The sequence below is a fragment of the Macrobrachium nipponense genome, chromosome 26, assembly GCF_015104395.2.
Source record: "Macrobrachium nipponense isolate FS-2020 chromosome 26, ASM1510439v2, whole genome shotgun sequence".
NCBI lineage: Eukaryota > Metazoa > Arthropoda > Malacostraca > Decapoda > Palaemonidae > Macrobrachium > Macrobrachium nipponense.
The window spans coordinates 26,815,782-26,830,781 of record NC_087215.1 but is presented as its reverse complement, the minus strand read 5'-3'; the positions used below and the strand labels follow the sequence as shown (position 1 = coordinate 26,830,781).

The 15,000-nt window shown below is 36.6% G+C and overlaps 1 protein-coding gene across 3 annotated transcripts in view; it reads right to left on the bottom strand.

Moving 5' to 3' along the window:
• The window catches only part of LOC135200087 (uncharacterized), a 54,522-nt gene that overhangs the window by 2,182 nt on the left and 37,340 nt on the right, over window positions 1-15,000 (bottom strand). Inside the window, exons 2-5 of one of the 3 annotated variants that reach the window (XM_064228401.1) lie at window positions 10,411-10,538; window positions 8,290-8,475; window positions 6,128-6,247; window positions 5,006-5,137 (exon numbers count right to left, since the gene is read on the bottom strand). In XM_064228401.1, coding sequence (XP_064084471.1) covers window positions 5,006-5,137; window positions 6,128-6,247; window positions 8,290-8,475; window positions 10,411-10,538 — 566 coding nt within the window. The remainder of the gene's footprint in view (window positions 1-5,005; window positions 5,138-6,127; window positions 6,248-8,289; window positions 8,476-10,410; window positions 10,539-15,000) is intronic. The other 2 variants (XM_064228399.1, XM_064228398.1) reach the window with 2 other exon arrangements.

Below are 15,000 nucleotides of genomic sequence, written 5' to 3'. Positions count from 1 at the left end.
TTATGACAAGACACAAAATAAAATTGATACAAAACCTACAGACAGAAGGAAAACAAATGCTTAAAATACGTTTCATGCAGAACTTATAAAATAGGAAGACTTGGAATAGTAAGAAGCACTTAACACATACTTAGGTCAAGAGAATAGGTCTAATGTATGAACCTATACTCTGTTTTTTTTTCCATCTGTCCAACCGCCTGTGGTTCTCGCGAATGGTAACACTGCGTTCTAGGCTATAAATGGTTACATTCAGCTTACATCCAACAATAATAACAATATCCTATTTCGAATATTAACGGTGTAATTCGCATACAGTAAATTATTAAAACACTTTTCAGTTGCAAATGTACACCCAGATATCCTTTTATTTACCTAAAACTTATACATAGCGTAAATATTTACAGCCCGGGACGCAGTGTTACCATGCGCGATTACCACAGGCGGGTGGGCAGATGGAAAAAAAAAACGAGTATAGATACAGGTTTCATAGCTGGAGAAAGATATAAACTAATGAAGCACATCTCATGCAAAGCTGATAACGATAAAAACAGACATTTCATGCATATTTCATATTCATAATATAGACACATAAAGAAGCAGAGTAGTTGATCATCAAATACATAAAGAAGCAGAGTAGTTGATCATCAAATGAACATAGGAAAATAGCCATCTGAATTATGATCACACCGAACACATACAATGGCAGATAAAAAAAATATTGTTGTACCTCCTGAAGAGTTATATGTGGGATTGGGAATTACCACTTTTAGTTCATTTTATTTATTTATTTATTTGTTTTATTTATTTTATTTATTTCTTTATTTATTTATTTGTTTATTTATTTATTTATTTATTATTTATAGTTATCATCAATGAAAATTTTAAAGATCTAGTCATTAAACTTAACTGCTGGAATGTGATGATTCTTCCCTAGAGGGGTTTTACTTACGTATTCTACGATTATCTGAGATCTCAATCCCAAGGAAAACAACAGAGAATTCACGCTCCATCGATGGTCAACGAACAGAGATTTAATGATGTCCAGAAGCTCAAAGCGTTCCGTGCATCCTTTCATTGTGACAAAAAGCATCAGCAGATAGCATTTATCGGCCAGTGTAAGAAAAGTGGTGGCTAGCAACAATCTACATTACCTAATATCCTGTCAGTTTAATCATTTCGGTTCGATGTTACGTCCGATACAAACAGCTTTTCTTTTGAACTGTCAACTGTCTCAACAAGCTCTGAACAGCAGAAGGTCAAGATCTCAGGCTTCGGGAACACTTTGTCAGTCGATCAAAAGATCAGGGCCCATCGTGAAGATTCCTCGAGTACTTTCTTTTAGAAAGTGGAAATCTTTGGCCGAAACCACCAAATATAGATACCATAACCGACAGACTTGAAAATGCAAAGCTTGAACCTAACCTATAGGCCTAGGCTAACATCAGCGGCCGGTAAGCAAGACAGCGTAATGGAGCACGAAACCCTATCTTTCATTTATCCAGTCAAAATCCTGTTCGTGCCAGCTTTATAAACCATAGGCCTACAGCTGATTTGTCACATTTTGGCACCACACAAAGTTACAAATTCTGGGTATGTACTATTTTGCAAAGGCTAATGTATCTAAATAACGTTTTGAAATGCAGCCTTTCCAATGTGGTAGCTCAGCTTTAATTATCAAGCATATTTAAAATGTCCTATAAAAGCATTAACGGAAAAAATCGAAGGTGACAAAGGCTTCATAAAGCTACTCATTTCCAAGAAAGCGATCAAGCTGATATTTTCGGTATTGCATTGGACAACAAATAAAATTACAATAAAAAGAAATTGCTTCCTCTGGTGGTAGCCGAATATGCGCTGGCCCATGGTCCATTGGCAGTAGACTAGCAAGGTTTATAAAATAAAAGCAAAGCGACAAAATAATGATAAGATAAAACCTCCTGTCGTTGGCAAGAGCATTATCAGAGAGCCCGCCAAAACAAACAAACCCCGCCCACTCACATAGATGAAGCTATTCCGACGCTCTTCACACAGCCACACAGTAAACTGCATGAGACTAATAAGGCATGAAAACTACGTTATATGCTTAAAACAATTCCAAGAGAGGAAATATAACCGCAATTCAAATTAATGACAGGACAGACTAATCAAGTCTTTTTGATCAGATTCTTGCAGTATGATTCATCGGCTTATCGAAAATATCAAAGCAATGACTTACAGGACTGCAACACGTACATTCCTTTCCTTCGTCCTTAAAATATGCCGTTTCCAGTTTCACCATCAGCGCAATTTGTTACTTGAAAATTATGAAGGGAAAAGCTACTTGGCTATTTCATAAATGTTTTCCATAAATATTTTAAAATAAATGGAGAACAGAGGAATCTTTAAAACGCCGTGCTCTCCTGCTATAGGTGTCAGTTTTCTCAAGACTTCTATTAATTCTATTCTTTATAGTAACTGGTAACTGTCCCTATGGGGCGTGGCTTGTATCTATGGTCGCCATGAAGCAATTACTCACAACACAGGCTGACATTAATCAATCAAGCATCTGATGCTATCGATTGTGTCATCACGATACACATTCAAGTAGCAACGAAAACGTCTCAAAACGGAATTAAACGTGAATAAGTGATGAATTATCAGAAATAAATGGAAACAAAATATTAATACGTGTATATATAGATATATATATATATATATATATATATATATATATATATATATATATATATATATATATATATATATATATTAATCAATCACAAGCAACGTAGGCAGTTAAAAAAATCACTTATATATACAAATATATACACGTATAATATTTTTGTCCCACTAGGTGAAATGCTAAGTAATACATCAACACTTTGACCAAAGGATTAAATAGGAACTACAAAAGAATTAGTGTCTAAGTCAGGACGATGTCAGGAGTCGCATAATATCAACACTCGCAACAGATATCAAATTGGTGGCCGGTAATAAAGTCACAGGGGAAAAAAAGGCAATAAAGTCACGCAGAAAAATTCACAATACCTCTTGGGGGTCGTTATCTTAAGGATATGAACAGTCTTTTATTTGTTTATCTTACTGTCGCTCCCAACGGTCTCATACTAGACACTCCGCAAAGGGGGATACATACCGGAAGAAAAATCACCCCCAACGGTCTCATACTAGACACTCCGCAAAGGGGGATACATACCGGGGGAAAAAATCCCCAACGGGCTTGTATTAAACACTCTGCAAAGGTGGATACATAAAGGGTTAAAACAAAACATTCCCCAACGGTCTCGTACTAAACATTCTGCAAAAGTGGATACATACCGGGTTAAAAAAAAATCCCCAACGGTCTCGTACTAAACACTCTGCAAAGGTGGATACATACAGGGTTAAAAAAAAAATCCCCAACGGTCTCGTACTAAACACTCTGCAAAGGTGGATACATACAGGGTTAAAAAAATCCCCAACGGTCTCGTACTAAACATTCTGCAAAAGTGGATACATACCAGGTTAAAAAAAAATCCCCAACGGTCTCGTACTAAACACTCCGCAAAGGTAGATACATACAGGGTTAAAAAAAAAATCCCAACAGTCTCATACTAAACACTCTGCAAAGGTGGATACATACAGGGTTAAACAAAATCCCAATGGTTTCGTACTAAACATTCTGCAAAGGTGGATACATACCGGGTTAAACAGAAAAATCCCCAACAGGCTTGTACTAAACACTCAGCAAAGGTGGATACATACATACAGGGTTACAAAAACTATGCAACAGGCTTGTACTAAACACTCACAAAAAGGCTTGGATACATAGGCAGGGTACATACAGGGTTAAAAAAATATCCCCAACGGTCTCGTACTAAACACTTTGCAAAGGTAGATACATACTGGGTTAAAAAAAATAAATAAATAAATAAACTCCTGAATGGTCTTGTACTAAACACTCCGCAAAGGTGGATACATACTGGGTAAAAAAAAAAAAAAAAACTCCCCGTTTGAAAAAATTATCCCTACGGGCTTGTACTAACCACAAAGCAAAGGTGGATACGTATACGCCGGGTTAAAACCCTTGGGGTTACTATCTGGAAAGATTAATGTGAATTTTTTCTGTGACTTTCTTTTGTGAATTTTTTACCTGTGACTTTGTTGTACCTGGATTCATAAACTTAAACAACAGAGATAGCAAAAACAAGCAAAAAGGAATAAAACTACAAATGGGCAAACAAAAGACTAACAAAAGGCAAACAGAAACAGAACTACTTATGAGACAAATGGCGCGCACACAATCCAGTCAAGTTGTGGGTTTGCTTTCTGCATTTACGCAATAAAAAGAAAGAAAGAAAAAAGCTCTTCCAACTAAAGATTTTTATACTAAATATAACATTCCTTTTGCAGTCCTTGAAAAAAAAAATAATAGGAAGTACTACCGTGAGCTCTGCACTATGCATTTTTAAGAACTGGGAAAAGAATAAGTCAACAATTTACAGCTTAAGAAGCACAACTGTAGGCCGTTATTGCCTAAGGTAATGATAGATTAACTTTATTAATATATCTCTTAATATCAAATTCACTTTACCTTGGAAATAACATACGCTACAAAGGAATTATAGCTAATAAATCCATCTACCTTGACCATGATTCGAACCTAGGCCTTGAGGTGTGATACAGATGTAGACAGTCCATTTCTACATTCTGTTTGTAAAGGCAGATGTATTTATCATTTATAATTTCCCTTGGGAAATAATCCCAGTCTAAAGTGCCACACACATTTTCAATAAAAATAGACCTATCGTCTAAATTTAAATGCAAAAGGAGCGTACTTGTGAAAAATAATGTTGAATAGTATGCTTCAGTCTTTAGACCTAAAAGAATGCTAGAAGGAACCTATCCACGTCATTACATCCAAAGGAATGTACCTGTACGTTATAAACAGGAATGCACTCAAATGTACAGTATCTATTCCTTGTCAACACTCACTACAGCAAACAAAGTCTTTGTGGTCGTCACTCACCCCAGAAAATATCTTAGAGTTGTAGCCTCTTTCGTAAATTTTATAACCTTCGTTCCTGGCCACCACTTCCCTCAGGAGGTTAATAGAGGAGCACACTAGAAGGTAGGACAATGTACTGTGTAACAGGACAACCTAAAAGAACGAGAAACCACAGCCTGAGTGGCATGCTCCCCCTACTGCATACAGTGCTGGACTACTCTACTGGACAGCAGTGTTGCCAACCGTGGGTAATTACCCTATGCATAGGGTAATTCAGCCTCAAATTTGGGTCTGTAGGGTAACGGGGTAATGTCACGAACTCTGAGCAAAATGTAGGGTAATTTCAAGATGCTTGTCTTATATTTTATTAAAAAGTAACCAATGAACAACAAATTTACTAATATTTATATCTTAAGGCCGGGAGTAGGGTACAATGACAGTGAAAGTAGGGTACTTTCAGTGCCTAGGTAGGATAAGGAGCCCCTTAGATGGTTGGCAACACTGCTGGACAGGTCACTACAAGTACCATCACTGACCACGTGACTTCAGCTCTGTTATATCATCTGTGTGACAATTTCAATCAAGTAGTAAACACTAAATTTGGCTTAAATTTATTCTTCAAATCTAAATATTGCACGGATATCACAGCCACTCTGACTCAGTTGGCGTGTTTTCTAGAAATTGTTCTTTGAAATATTCTCTTTATTTGACAGAGCCTCTGTCTGGTCAGCTCAAGCCTGTTGACCCTTTTTACCTATCTCCAAGAAACTTCATAATTCTCTACACATATTTTGATTAATCATGCGCAGAAAAAAATGATAGCTCTCGAGAGACATGAACAATGAAGTGCAATTATTCTGCTTTTTCTGAATTTCAGAGAGAAACTTGGAGATCACTAACGTTAACGTTTTGTGCAATCTAAATTTATGTATGCGTAGTGCCATCATCCTTAATTTTTTTTTCATTCAAATGCAGACTCAAAGATATCAGAACACATGATCCCAGTGACTGTGGATCTCCAGCAGTTTCTCCAGCTCAGAAAAAACATACACATAGCGAGTTATGCTGCGTATCTGCTGCCTCTAGATCTAGTACACTGTTATAACGAGAACTAACCCCACCGGCAACTGAAAGAGTACTTACATTAGCAGCGATTTTCATTTCATACTCTACAACGTAACGTTTGTTACCGGTCAGGAAAACCATAAGGTATATGAAGCAGCTGATGTAAAGACCTGCAGCTACTAAGTGGTACATCGATTCCTGCAGGAACCAAAACAGGACAAATAGAAAACGACTTTCCCCGTCAGCAGATCCGTAGGGTGCGTTCGCTCTACAGCAAAACACATGCGCACGTCGCCAACTCATCGCACCCACATCACAAACAGATTGAATACAAGTCGAAGACTTATTGGGAATTCAAACATTTGCCAAAGGTCGCCGATTTGTTTTCGGCTTGTTTGTGATATGCATGCGATACGTTTCTGAGTAATGTTTTACTGTAGTGTGGACCCAACCTTAGCAACATACTTTACCAGGTTTAAGCTGAATATTGTACTTCATACAGTAGATATTGCTGACGTATAGCAATTCATATTTGACCCCAAGTAAATTCTAAAGCATTTAACGTCTCGATCAAGATTTCATTGCACCGGGTTGTGATTACATCAGATCATTGTTCCTTCTTGTTACAATTTATCATCTTTGATGTATGTTAAAATCTGACCACTACATCCATTTTACTAGAATTTATTACCTTTATAAACTGATGAGTCTTCCTTTCGCTATTTTTAAAGTTGATTCAACTCACTAAATGCAAGAAATAAAGTTATTAGTCTTTAAATAAGAATATTCTAAATACACAGAGCACACATTGTAACTATTTAAAGACGCAGTATTCTCCTCGCACAGTTCCATTTTGAGAAACTTATTAACATGTGAACAAAAATATAACCAGTGTTCAACTTCGCTTTTACTTTCTTAAACAACTGTGTAACTGATACAGCCGAGTTGAGAAGCAATAACAGAGTGTCTTATTCTGAAAAGTAAATCATAATTAGTTATGAAAAAAAATACACATAATACATTTATTAACTATTTGATGGTTCTCTCATACAATAAAAAAAAGACATTCTACATCCTAATGTAGAGTAAAAATGAAAATTGTTTCACATTAAAATATATATTCTTCATAAATAAATTATTCTCTTTAAGGGATTGTCAACCTTATCTTGAGGAAAACTAGAATTCCTCAAACTTGAAGGAAACTTCACTATGCATTTTATACACGTTAACCTGCTCAACAGTCACAACGACGGAAAACTTTAGATCAATTAGCCAAGATTTAAAACGAATCTGACAAATTCAAAATTAATTTTTTGCTGTTTCCGACTCATTTCATCGTACATCACTTCATTCGAACTTGTAAATTATTAACAGCTCTTCAATCAACAAACGGCGAATTTTGTTCACATTTTCAAAAGCTCAATCCGGTTGTTCCAAAGACTGTCACTTCTGTATCATAATAAGTCTACAAAATTATGTTTCATTTTAAAGAGAAGGCTGGAAAATGTGCAAATTATACAGCTTTATTTACCACTTTTAGTATCCCCGGTTGAAAAGTTATTTTGGCCACTGATTAAATAACCTCAGACTAACAGACTTCCTTTGTGTTAATTTGAAAATGTATCATAAAAAGCCGCTAGAACGTAGGTATTGCCTATGGTACAAATACCTCAGACTTCAGATGTTCTTTTTTTTTATATTATCCTAACCTCGGTGCACAGAGCACTCTCCAATAATTTAGTTTGAAGCAATGGTCGTTCCCGTATCAATAACAATAGAGATTTCATTAGAGTTGAAGTGTCCCCCTTTTTTTATCTTACACAATATCAATTTACTAGATAACTCTGAGCTTTCTTAATAAATGTTGGAGGGACAAAAGTCCCATTTACCAGTGAAATAAAGTACTTTTGTTTTTTCTCGTTAATGACTAGAACAGTATTCTTGATGCCCGCTTGCATGCAAGTACAAAGTACCGTGCTAGAGTTTATTTAGATGACTTATATTTCTTTCTTGCAACCTATTCATATCTTATATAAACCACGTGATTTCATTCCGGCTGTAATATTCTACCTACTCTGATATCCACTCACCACGCAAGAGCATTCTCTCCTACGGATGCCTACGAAGTCAAGCCAATAGCTAGACTCATTACTAGACTCATTATCCAGCAAAAATGAGGGCACATTAGACGCGAACGTAACAACAAACGCAACTAACTGGCAAGGGATAATCATACTTACGAAGAGCGTCTTGGGCATTATAGAGGCCGTGCTGATGGAGCAGAGGCAGGAGAATACCAGGAGAGATGTCGTGATCAGGCAGGTCGCTGCTATGATCAGCACCAGGAGTTCAGGCTGCAAGAAGTCCGCCTGCCTCGTCCACGTGATGTAGTGGCCTATGATGCCACAAATCACGCAGCCCAGAATCTTATTCGGAAACGATGAGGGAATATTCAGTTACTCAACTGTCGTATTGGTTAGGTTAGCAATTATAGAACTGGATTTATCGACAAATTTCATCTACAGCTGTCTGGATTAGGTTCTTAATCGTGAGAATACCCTGTACCAATTGACTTTTTCGGTGTTTTTGAAAAAGCAAGGAACTGACATTTAAAATTTAGGCCTACAGCTACGGTTTACCCTTTATAAATTGACTTAATTTTTTTCATTTTTTTAGCAAGGCACTGGAACATAAAATTCTGGTCAAAAGCTAGGGTTTACTCTATATGAATTGATTTAATTGATTTTTTCCATAAAAACTGATTTAATTGATTTTTTCCATAAAAAACACAAGGGCTGGGCCTATGAGGTGGCCATTTAGCTCTGAAAAATATAATGTTAAAAGAATTATTTTTAGGAGAGGGTGGAAAGCAGGATGGAACAGAGATTACGAACGGAGGTACAGTAAAAGGAGTGAAAGAAAGGGCTTGCAACTAGTGGTCGAAGGGACTCCGCAAAGAACGTAGGGTCCTAGAGTAATGTGAAGTACACTGAAGGCACTACCCCTGCCCCCCCCCCCCCCCCCCAACTCCCCCCCCCCCCCCCCCCCCCCCCCTCCTCCCTCCGTCATTAAGATGCATGGGAACGATCAACCCAATGGAATTTTTTTAGCCAAGCCCAATGGATACAAGATTTAAGATATCAATTATGGTGAGACCTATTACCCACTTGACTGAATGATGCGGGCTATAGTGCAGCTGAATCAACCTTTAAATTATCTTTGTGCAATCAAATGTATTTCAACTTGGGTGTTTTGATCAACTAATAAGATGAACCATCGAATTAGCATGCCATTGGTCTGAATTAATTCAGCATAAGCAATCGCATGGCTATATTTAATATCAGAGTAACTTTACGATTTTTGTAAAACAAAGATTAAATAAATAAATATTAATTCTTATAATTAAAATTAAGAAAGGTAGTTAAAAAAGATAACATTTGTCCACAGACAATTGAATTGGTCTTGCAGTTCTATTAAATGAACTAAATAAATAGTTTTAGATGAGTAACCACTTAGAGAGAGAGAGAGAGAGAGAGAGAGAGAGAGAGAGAGAGAGAGAGAGATCTTAATTTAACCAGGCCACTGAGCTGATTAACAGCTCTCCTAGGGCTGGCCGGAAGGATTAGATTTTTAGTTACGTGGCTAGGAACCACTTTCGTTATTTAGCAACTGGACCTACAGCTTATTGTGGGATCTGAACCACATTATAACGAGACATGAATTTCTAATCACCAGACATAAATTCCTCTGGTTCCACACTGGCAGCAGTGGGGAGCGAACTCTGCCTACCAGATTGACAGGCGAGTATGTAACCCACTCATTTACTGAGGAACGAGAGAGAGAGAGAGAGAGAGAGAGAGAGAGAGAGAGAGAGAGAGAGAGAGAGAGGTGGGGCGGGGGTCTTTCAATTATACAGAATGAACCAAAAAAATAAGCAAACACTGAGAGAGAAAGGGGGGGGGGCGGGAGGGGTCTTTCAATTATAAGAAACAAAAAATAAGGCAAGCCAATTATTGAGAGAGAAGAGAGAGATAAGAGAGAGAGAGAGGGGGGGGGGGGATCTTTCCATTATACGAAGACACTAAAAAAATAAGCAAGCACTAAGAAGAGAGAGAGAGAGAGAGAGAGAGAGAGAGAAAGGGGGGGTCTTTCAATTATACAGATACTAAAAAAATGAAGCACAAGAGAGAGAGAGAGAGAGAGAGAGAGAGAAGAAGAGAGAGTAGAGAGAGAGAGAGAGAGAGAGAGAGATATTAGACAAAGATACTAGAAAAGCATAAACACTGAGAGAGGAGGAGAGAGACAGAGAGAGGATAGAGAGAGAGAGAGAGAGAGAGAGAGAGAGAGAGAGAGAGACTTACAATTTGCAGTATCTTGAGGATGCCAGGGAACGTCTTCAGATACCCAATGTTGATCAAGACAGCTGACGTGGTGGACGACGACACCATCCGGTGAACTGTGACCTCATTTGCCATGTTTGACCTTTTCGCTGATTACAGAAATTAAGAAAAAAAATGCACAAACTTCAAAACTAAACATTAGAATTGGTAAGAAACATTTAAAAAAATTTCAAATACGCGCACAGAAACTGAATTATAAGGAAAAAATATTCCCATCAAGAAACAGTTAAAAGGTGTAAATAAATGTACAGAGATTAATATCATATAAAAGAAATTAAAGGAACTGAATTAAAACTCTATTGTTAAATATAAAAAAGACTGTGTAAATAAATGTACAGAGATTAATATCATATAAAAGAAAATAAAGGAACTTAATTAAAACATAATTGTTCAATATAAAAAAGACTAAGTGGTAGTATTGAAAAAGCCGGATCTCTCTACTTCCTTCATTAATTCCTAGACCAGTCAATATGTCTCTTTTCAAAAGACTGACATAGCATGATTTGAGCAGCAGAGCCACCGCCCAGTAACATATGAGTCTATCATAACTTGTTTCAACAGCAAGGCAAAAGGTTTATTGGGCGCTCATGCCGTCGAAGATGTCGATAATATAAAAAATGGTATACTACTAGATGGCTATAGTAGATTCACATCAACCGTGCATTTGATGTCTAGGCCAATATTGCCCTTACGACGCTCCTGATTGGATGTTGATAAGCCAATCAGGAGCGTCGTAAGGGACTGGCCTAGACATTAAATGCACGGTTGATGTGAATCTACTATAGTACCGACCCTTTGGGACGATAGGTACCGTCACAGGCCTCAAAAGTGCCTTCATTCAGTAGACTTAAGTACGAACCGGTAACGAGAAGCGTTGGCTCCGGGTTGGACAACGCATGGGTAAATGTGGAGTGTTTCCCATAGGCTGTGTTACACACACACACACGACGTATATGGATACATATTGCATTTTACGTGTCATTATCCAAAACGGTCACCATTCACAAGAAAAGAAGCTAAAAATTACGCAAAATAAATAAGCTAATTTTGTAATGAGAGTAATTGTAAAATTATTGACATCGTCCCAAGAAAACAGATATATACATTCACTTAACTCGACAAAAGAAATACAACAAATTTACACATCGTAATTAAGCGTTGTTTGCGAAGATCCTGATAACGAAATGATACAACAGACCATTTTCTGTTAAGAAATGATTGAATATAAAATATAGAATTTAGGCCAAAGGCCAAGCGCTGGGACCAATGAGGTCATTCAACGCTGAAACGGAAATTGACAGTAAAAGTTTGAAAGGTGTAACAGTAGGAAAACCTCGCAGTTCCACTATGAATCAATTTTAGGAGAGGGTGTAAAGGTGAAAGAAAGAGCATGAAAGGAGGTACAGTAAAAGGAACCAAAGGGGCTACGGCAAAGAACCTTAGATAATGCCTACAGTACACCGCATGAGTTGTAGACGGCACTAAGCCCCCAACCCCAACACCCTTACCTTACAGACCTTACAGACCTTACATCTTGTTCGGGTTGCCCCAGGTCCCTCAGTGTGAGGCACCTCTAATGTCTACCAGAGAGTTGCTAGTACATCTTCCGGTATATTTTGCATCTTCCAATCTTGGATGGTCTGGGATGCAGTTTAGATATTTGTCGAGCTTATTCTTAAACACATCTACGCTCACTCCTGATATATTCCTCAGATGAGCTGGCAACGCATTGATAGACGCTGCATATCGATGCTGGTGCGTAGTGGATTAATGTCCTGTGTGCTTTCCTTATTTTTCCGTGGTATAGAGTTTTGGGCACTATTAATCTACCTCTGCTTGCTCTTTCTGATATTTTTAGTTCCATGATATTTTCTGCTATTCCTTCTATCTGTTTCCATGCCTGAATTATCATGTAGCGTTCTCTTCTCCTTTCTAGACTATATAATTTTAAGAATTGTAGTCTTTCCCAGTAGTCTAGGTCCTTAACTTCTTCTATTCTAGCTGTAAAGGACCTTTGTACACTCTCTATTTGTGCAATATCCTTTTGATAGTGTGGGTACCATATCATATTGCAATATTCAAGTGGACTACGAACATATGTTTTATAAAGCATAATCATGTGTTCAGCTTTTCTTGTTTTGAAGTGCCGTAACAACATTCCCATTTTTTTGCTTTACATTTTGCCAACAGAGTTGCTATTTGATCATTGCATAACATGTTCCTATTCATCATCACACCAAGGTCTTTAACTGCTTCCTTATTTGTGATGGTCTCATTATTAGGTCCCTTATATGCATATAGCTTTCTTTCTCTGTCTCCATAATTTATTGATTCAAATTTATCAGAGTTAAATACCATCCTATTTACCTCTGCCCAATCATATACTTGTTAAGGTCTCTTTGTAGAGCGTTTTTTACCCCTCCTATCACCCTTTTGATTCTTTTTTCATCACAAGTAATTTCTCTACTTATTCTTGTGTCATCTGCGAAACTACTCACTACCGAATCCTTAACATTATTGTCTATGTCTTCAATCATAATAACAAACAGTATTGCAGCTAACACCGTACCTTGCGGTACACCGGATATTACCTTGGCTTCATCCGATTTCTTCGTCGTTTGCAATAACTATCTGTTTTCTGTTGTGTAAAATTCTTTTAACCATCTTCCTACTTTATCCACGATATTGTGTTTTCTAATTTTCTTCGCTAATATATTATGGTCTACTTTATCAAAAGCTTTTGCAAAGTCTAAATAAACCACATCTGTTTCATTTCCGCTTTTCATATTTTTGAATATGTTCTCACGGTGGACTAACAGTTGGGTTTGTGTACTTTTTCCGGGTACGAAAACCATGTTGTCCTTTATTAAACAAATTATTTTTTATTAAAATGTTTCATAATATTTTTCTTCATTATACCTTTCATACACTTTCATAATATGTGATGTTAGACTCACAGGCCTATAATTACTTGCCTCTAGTCTTGATCCACTTTTGAAAGTAGGGGTAATATATGCTAATTTGTGCTCATCATAAATCTTGCCTGTATCTACACTTTGTCTTAATAATATTGCAAGTGGCTTTGCGATAGAATGAACTACTTTCTTTAACAAAATAGCAGGAATTCCATCAGGCCCTGCAGCAGCTCCATTTTTAATTTCATTAATAGCCTGCACAATATCAGCTTCATTAATATCTATGTCAGCTAAATATTCACTATTTTCATCCCTTACTTCTATATCATTATCTTCATTATCTATTCTAGGGGTGAATTCTCTCTTATACGTTCTGCCAAGTATGTTGCAAAAAACCTTTCCTTTTTTTCATTCGTTAATCTCCTTCAATTCTCAGAGGGCCTATTTCTATTCTTCTTTTATTCATCTTCTTCGCATATGAGTATAATAGTTTGGGGTTTTGCTTGATATTTAATAGGGTTTTTTCTTCCAAGTCCCGTTTTTCATTTTCTTTTGATTGTATAATCTTTGTTCTGCATTTTCTATCTTACTTTTTAGTTCTATAACTTTCCATGCATTTTTTTCTTTTGCAAGACCTTTTTTCCACTTTCTGATTTTCTGGAACAAGATCCTTCTGTCTCTTGGTATGCATGAATGATGTTTTACTTTTCTTCTTCGGTATATATTTTTCCACTATTTTCTCCATATTTTATATAATATCTCCGTATTTACCCTTATGTCATCACTTACGAAAATGTTATCCCAATCTTTGTTTAATTCTTCATTAATTTTTCTGACCATTTTATATTTTTACTGTAGAAGTTGGTATTTTCCATATCCTTCCCACTTTTCATTTCTTGCTTATCTCTATTTTCACTTGCTTTGGAATGAACTGTTAATTCTATGACATTATGGTCTGAAATACTCGCATTATAAACTATTATTTCTTTAACATAATTCATCTCGTTCACAAATACTAGGTCTAAAGTATTTTCCTTTCTTGTTGGCAGGTGATTTATTTGTTGAATGTTGTATTCTAGTAGCATATCTAATAGCTTTTCAAATTGCCTCTTATCTTCTGCACTACTATTACTCTCTTTTTATATGTATAAGTACAACCACAATCTCCTATTCGTTCTTTCCATTCTACGAAAGGAAAGTTGAAGTCACCAGATAGGAGAATAGTCCAGTCCTTGTGATTTCTACATATATCATCCAATTTTTTCAATTATTAAGTCAAACTCTTTAGTATTAGGAGGTCTATATATTACTATGTTCATCAATTTTTCAGATTCAAATTCTACCGCTATTAGTTCACATTCCTGAGTTACTATATTTCTCATATATTTTTCCTTGTTTTTTGTCTTTCCCATATATTGCGGTTCCCCCTTGATTCCTATTTTTTCTATCTGATCTATAGTTTGGAACCTTTTTTTTATTTGATCATCATTCCCAGTCTCTTGGGAATACCAGGTTTCACTTATATTCATTATATCTATTTTCTTTTCATTTGGGTTAGTTCTTCTAAGTACTCTATTTTTCTTTTTGAGTTACTCGTAACTAACCCTGCGCATTCATCACTATGATGGTTTGCGTG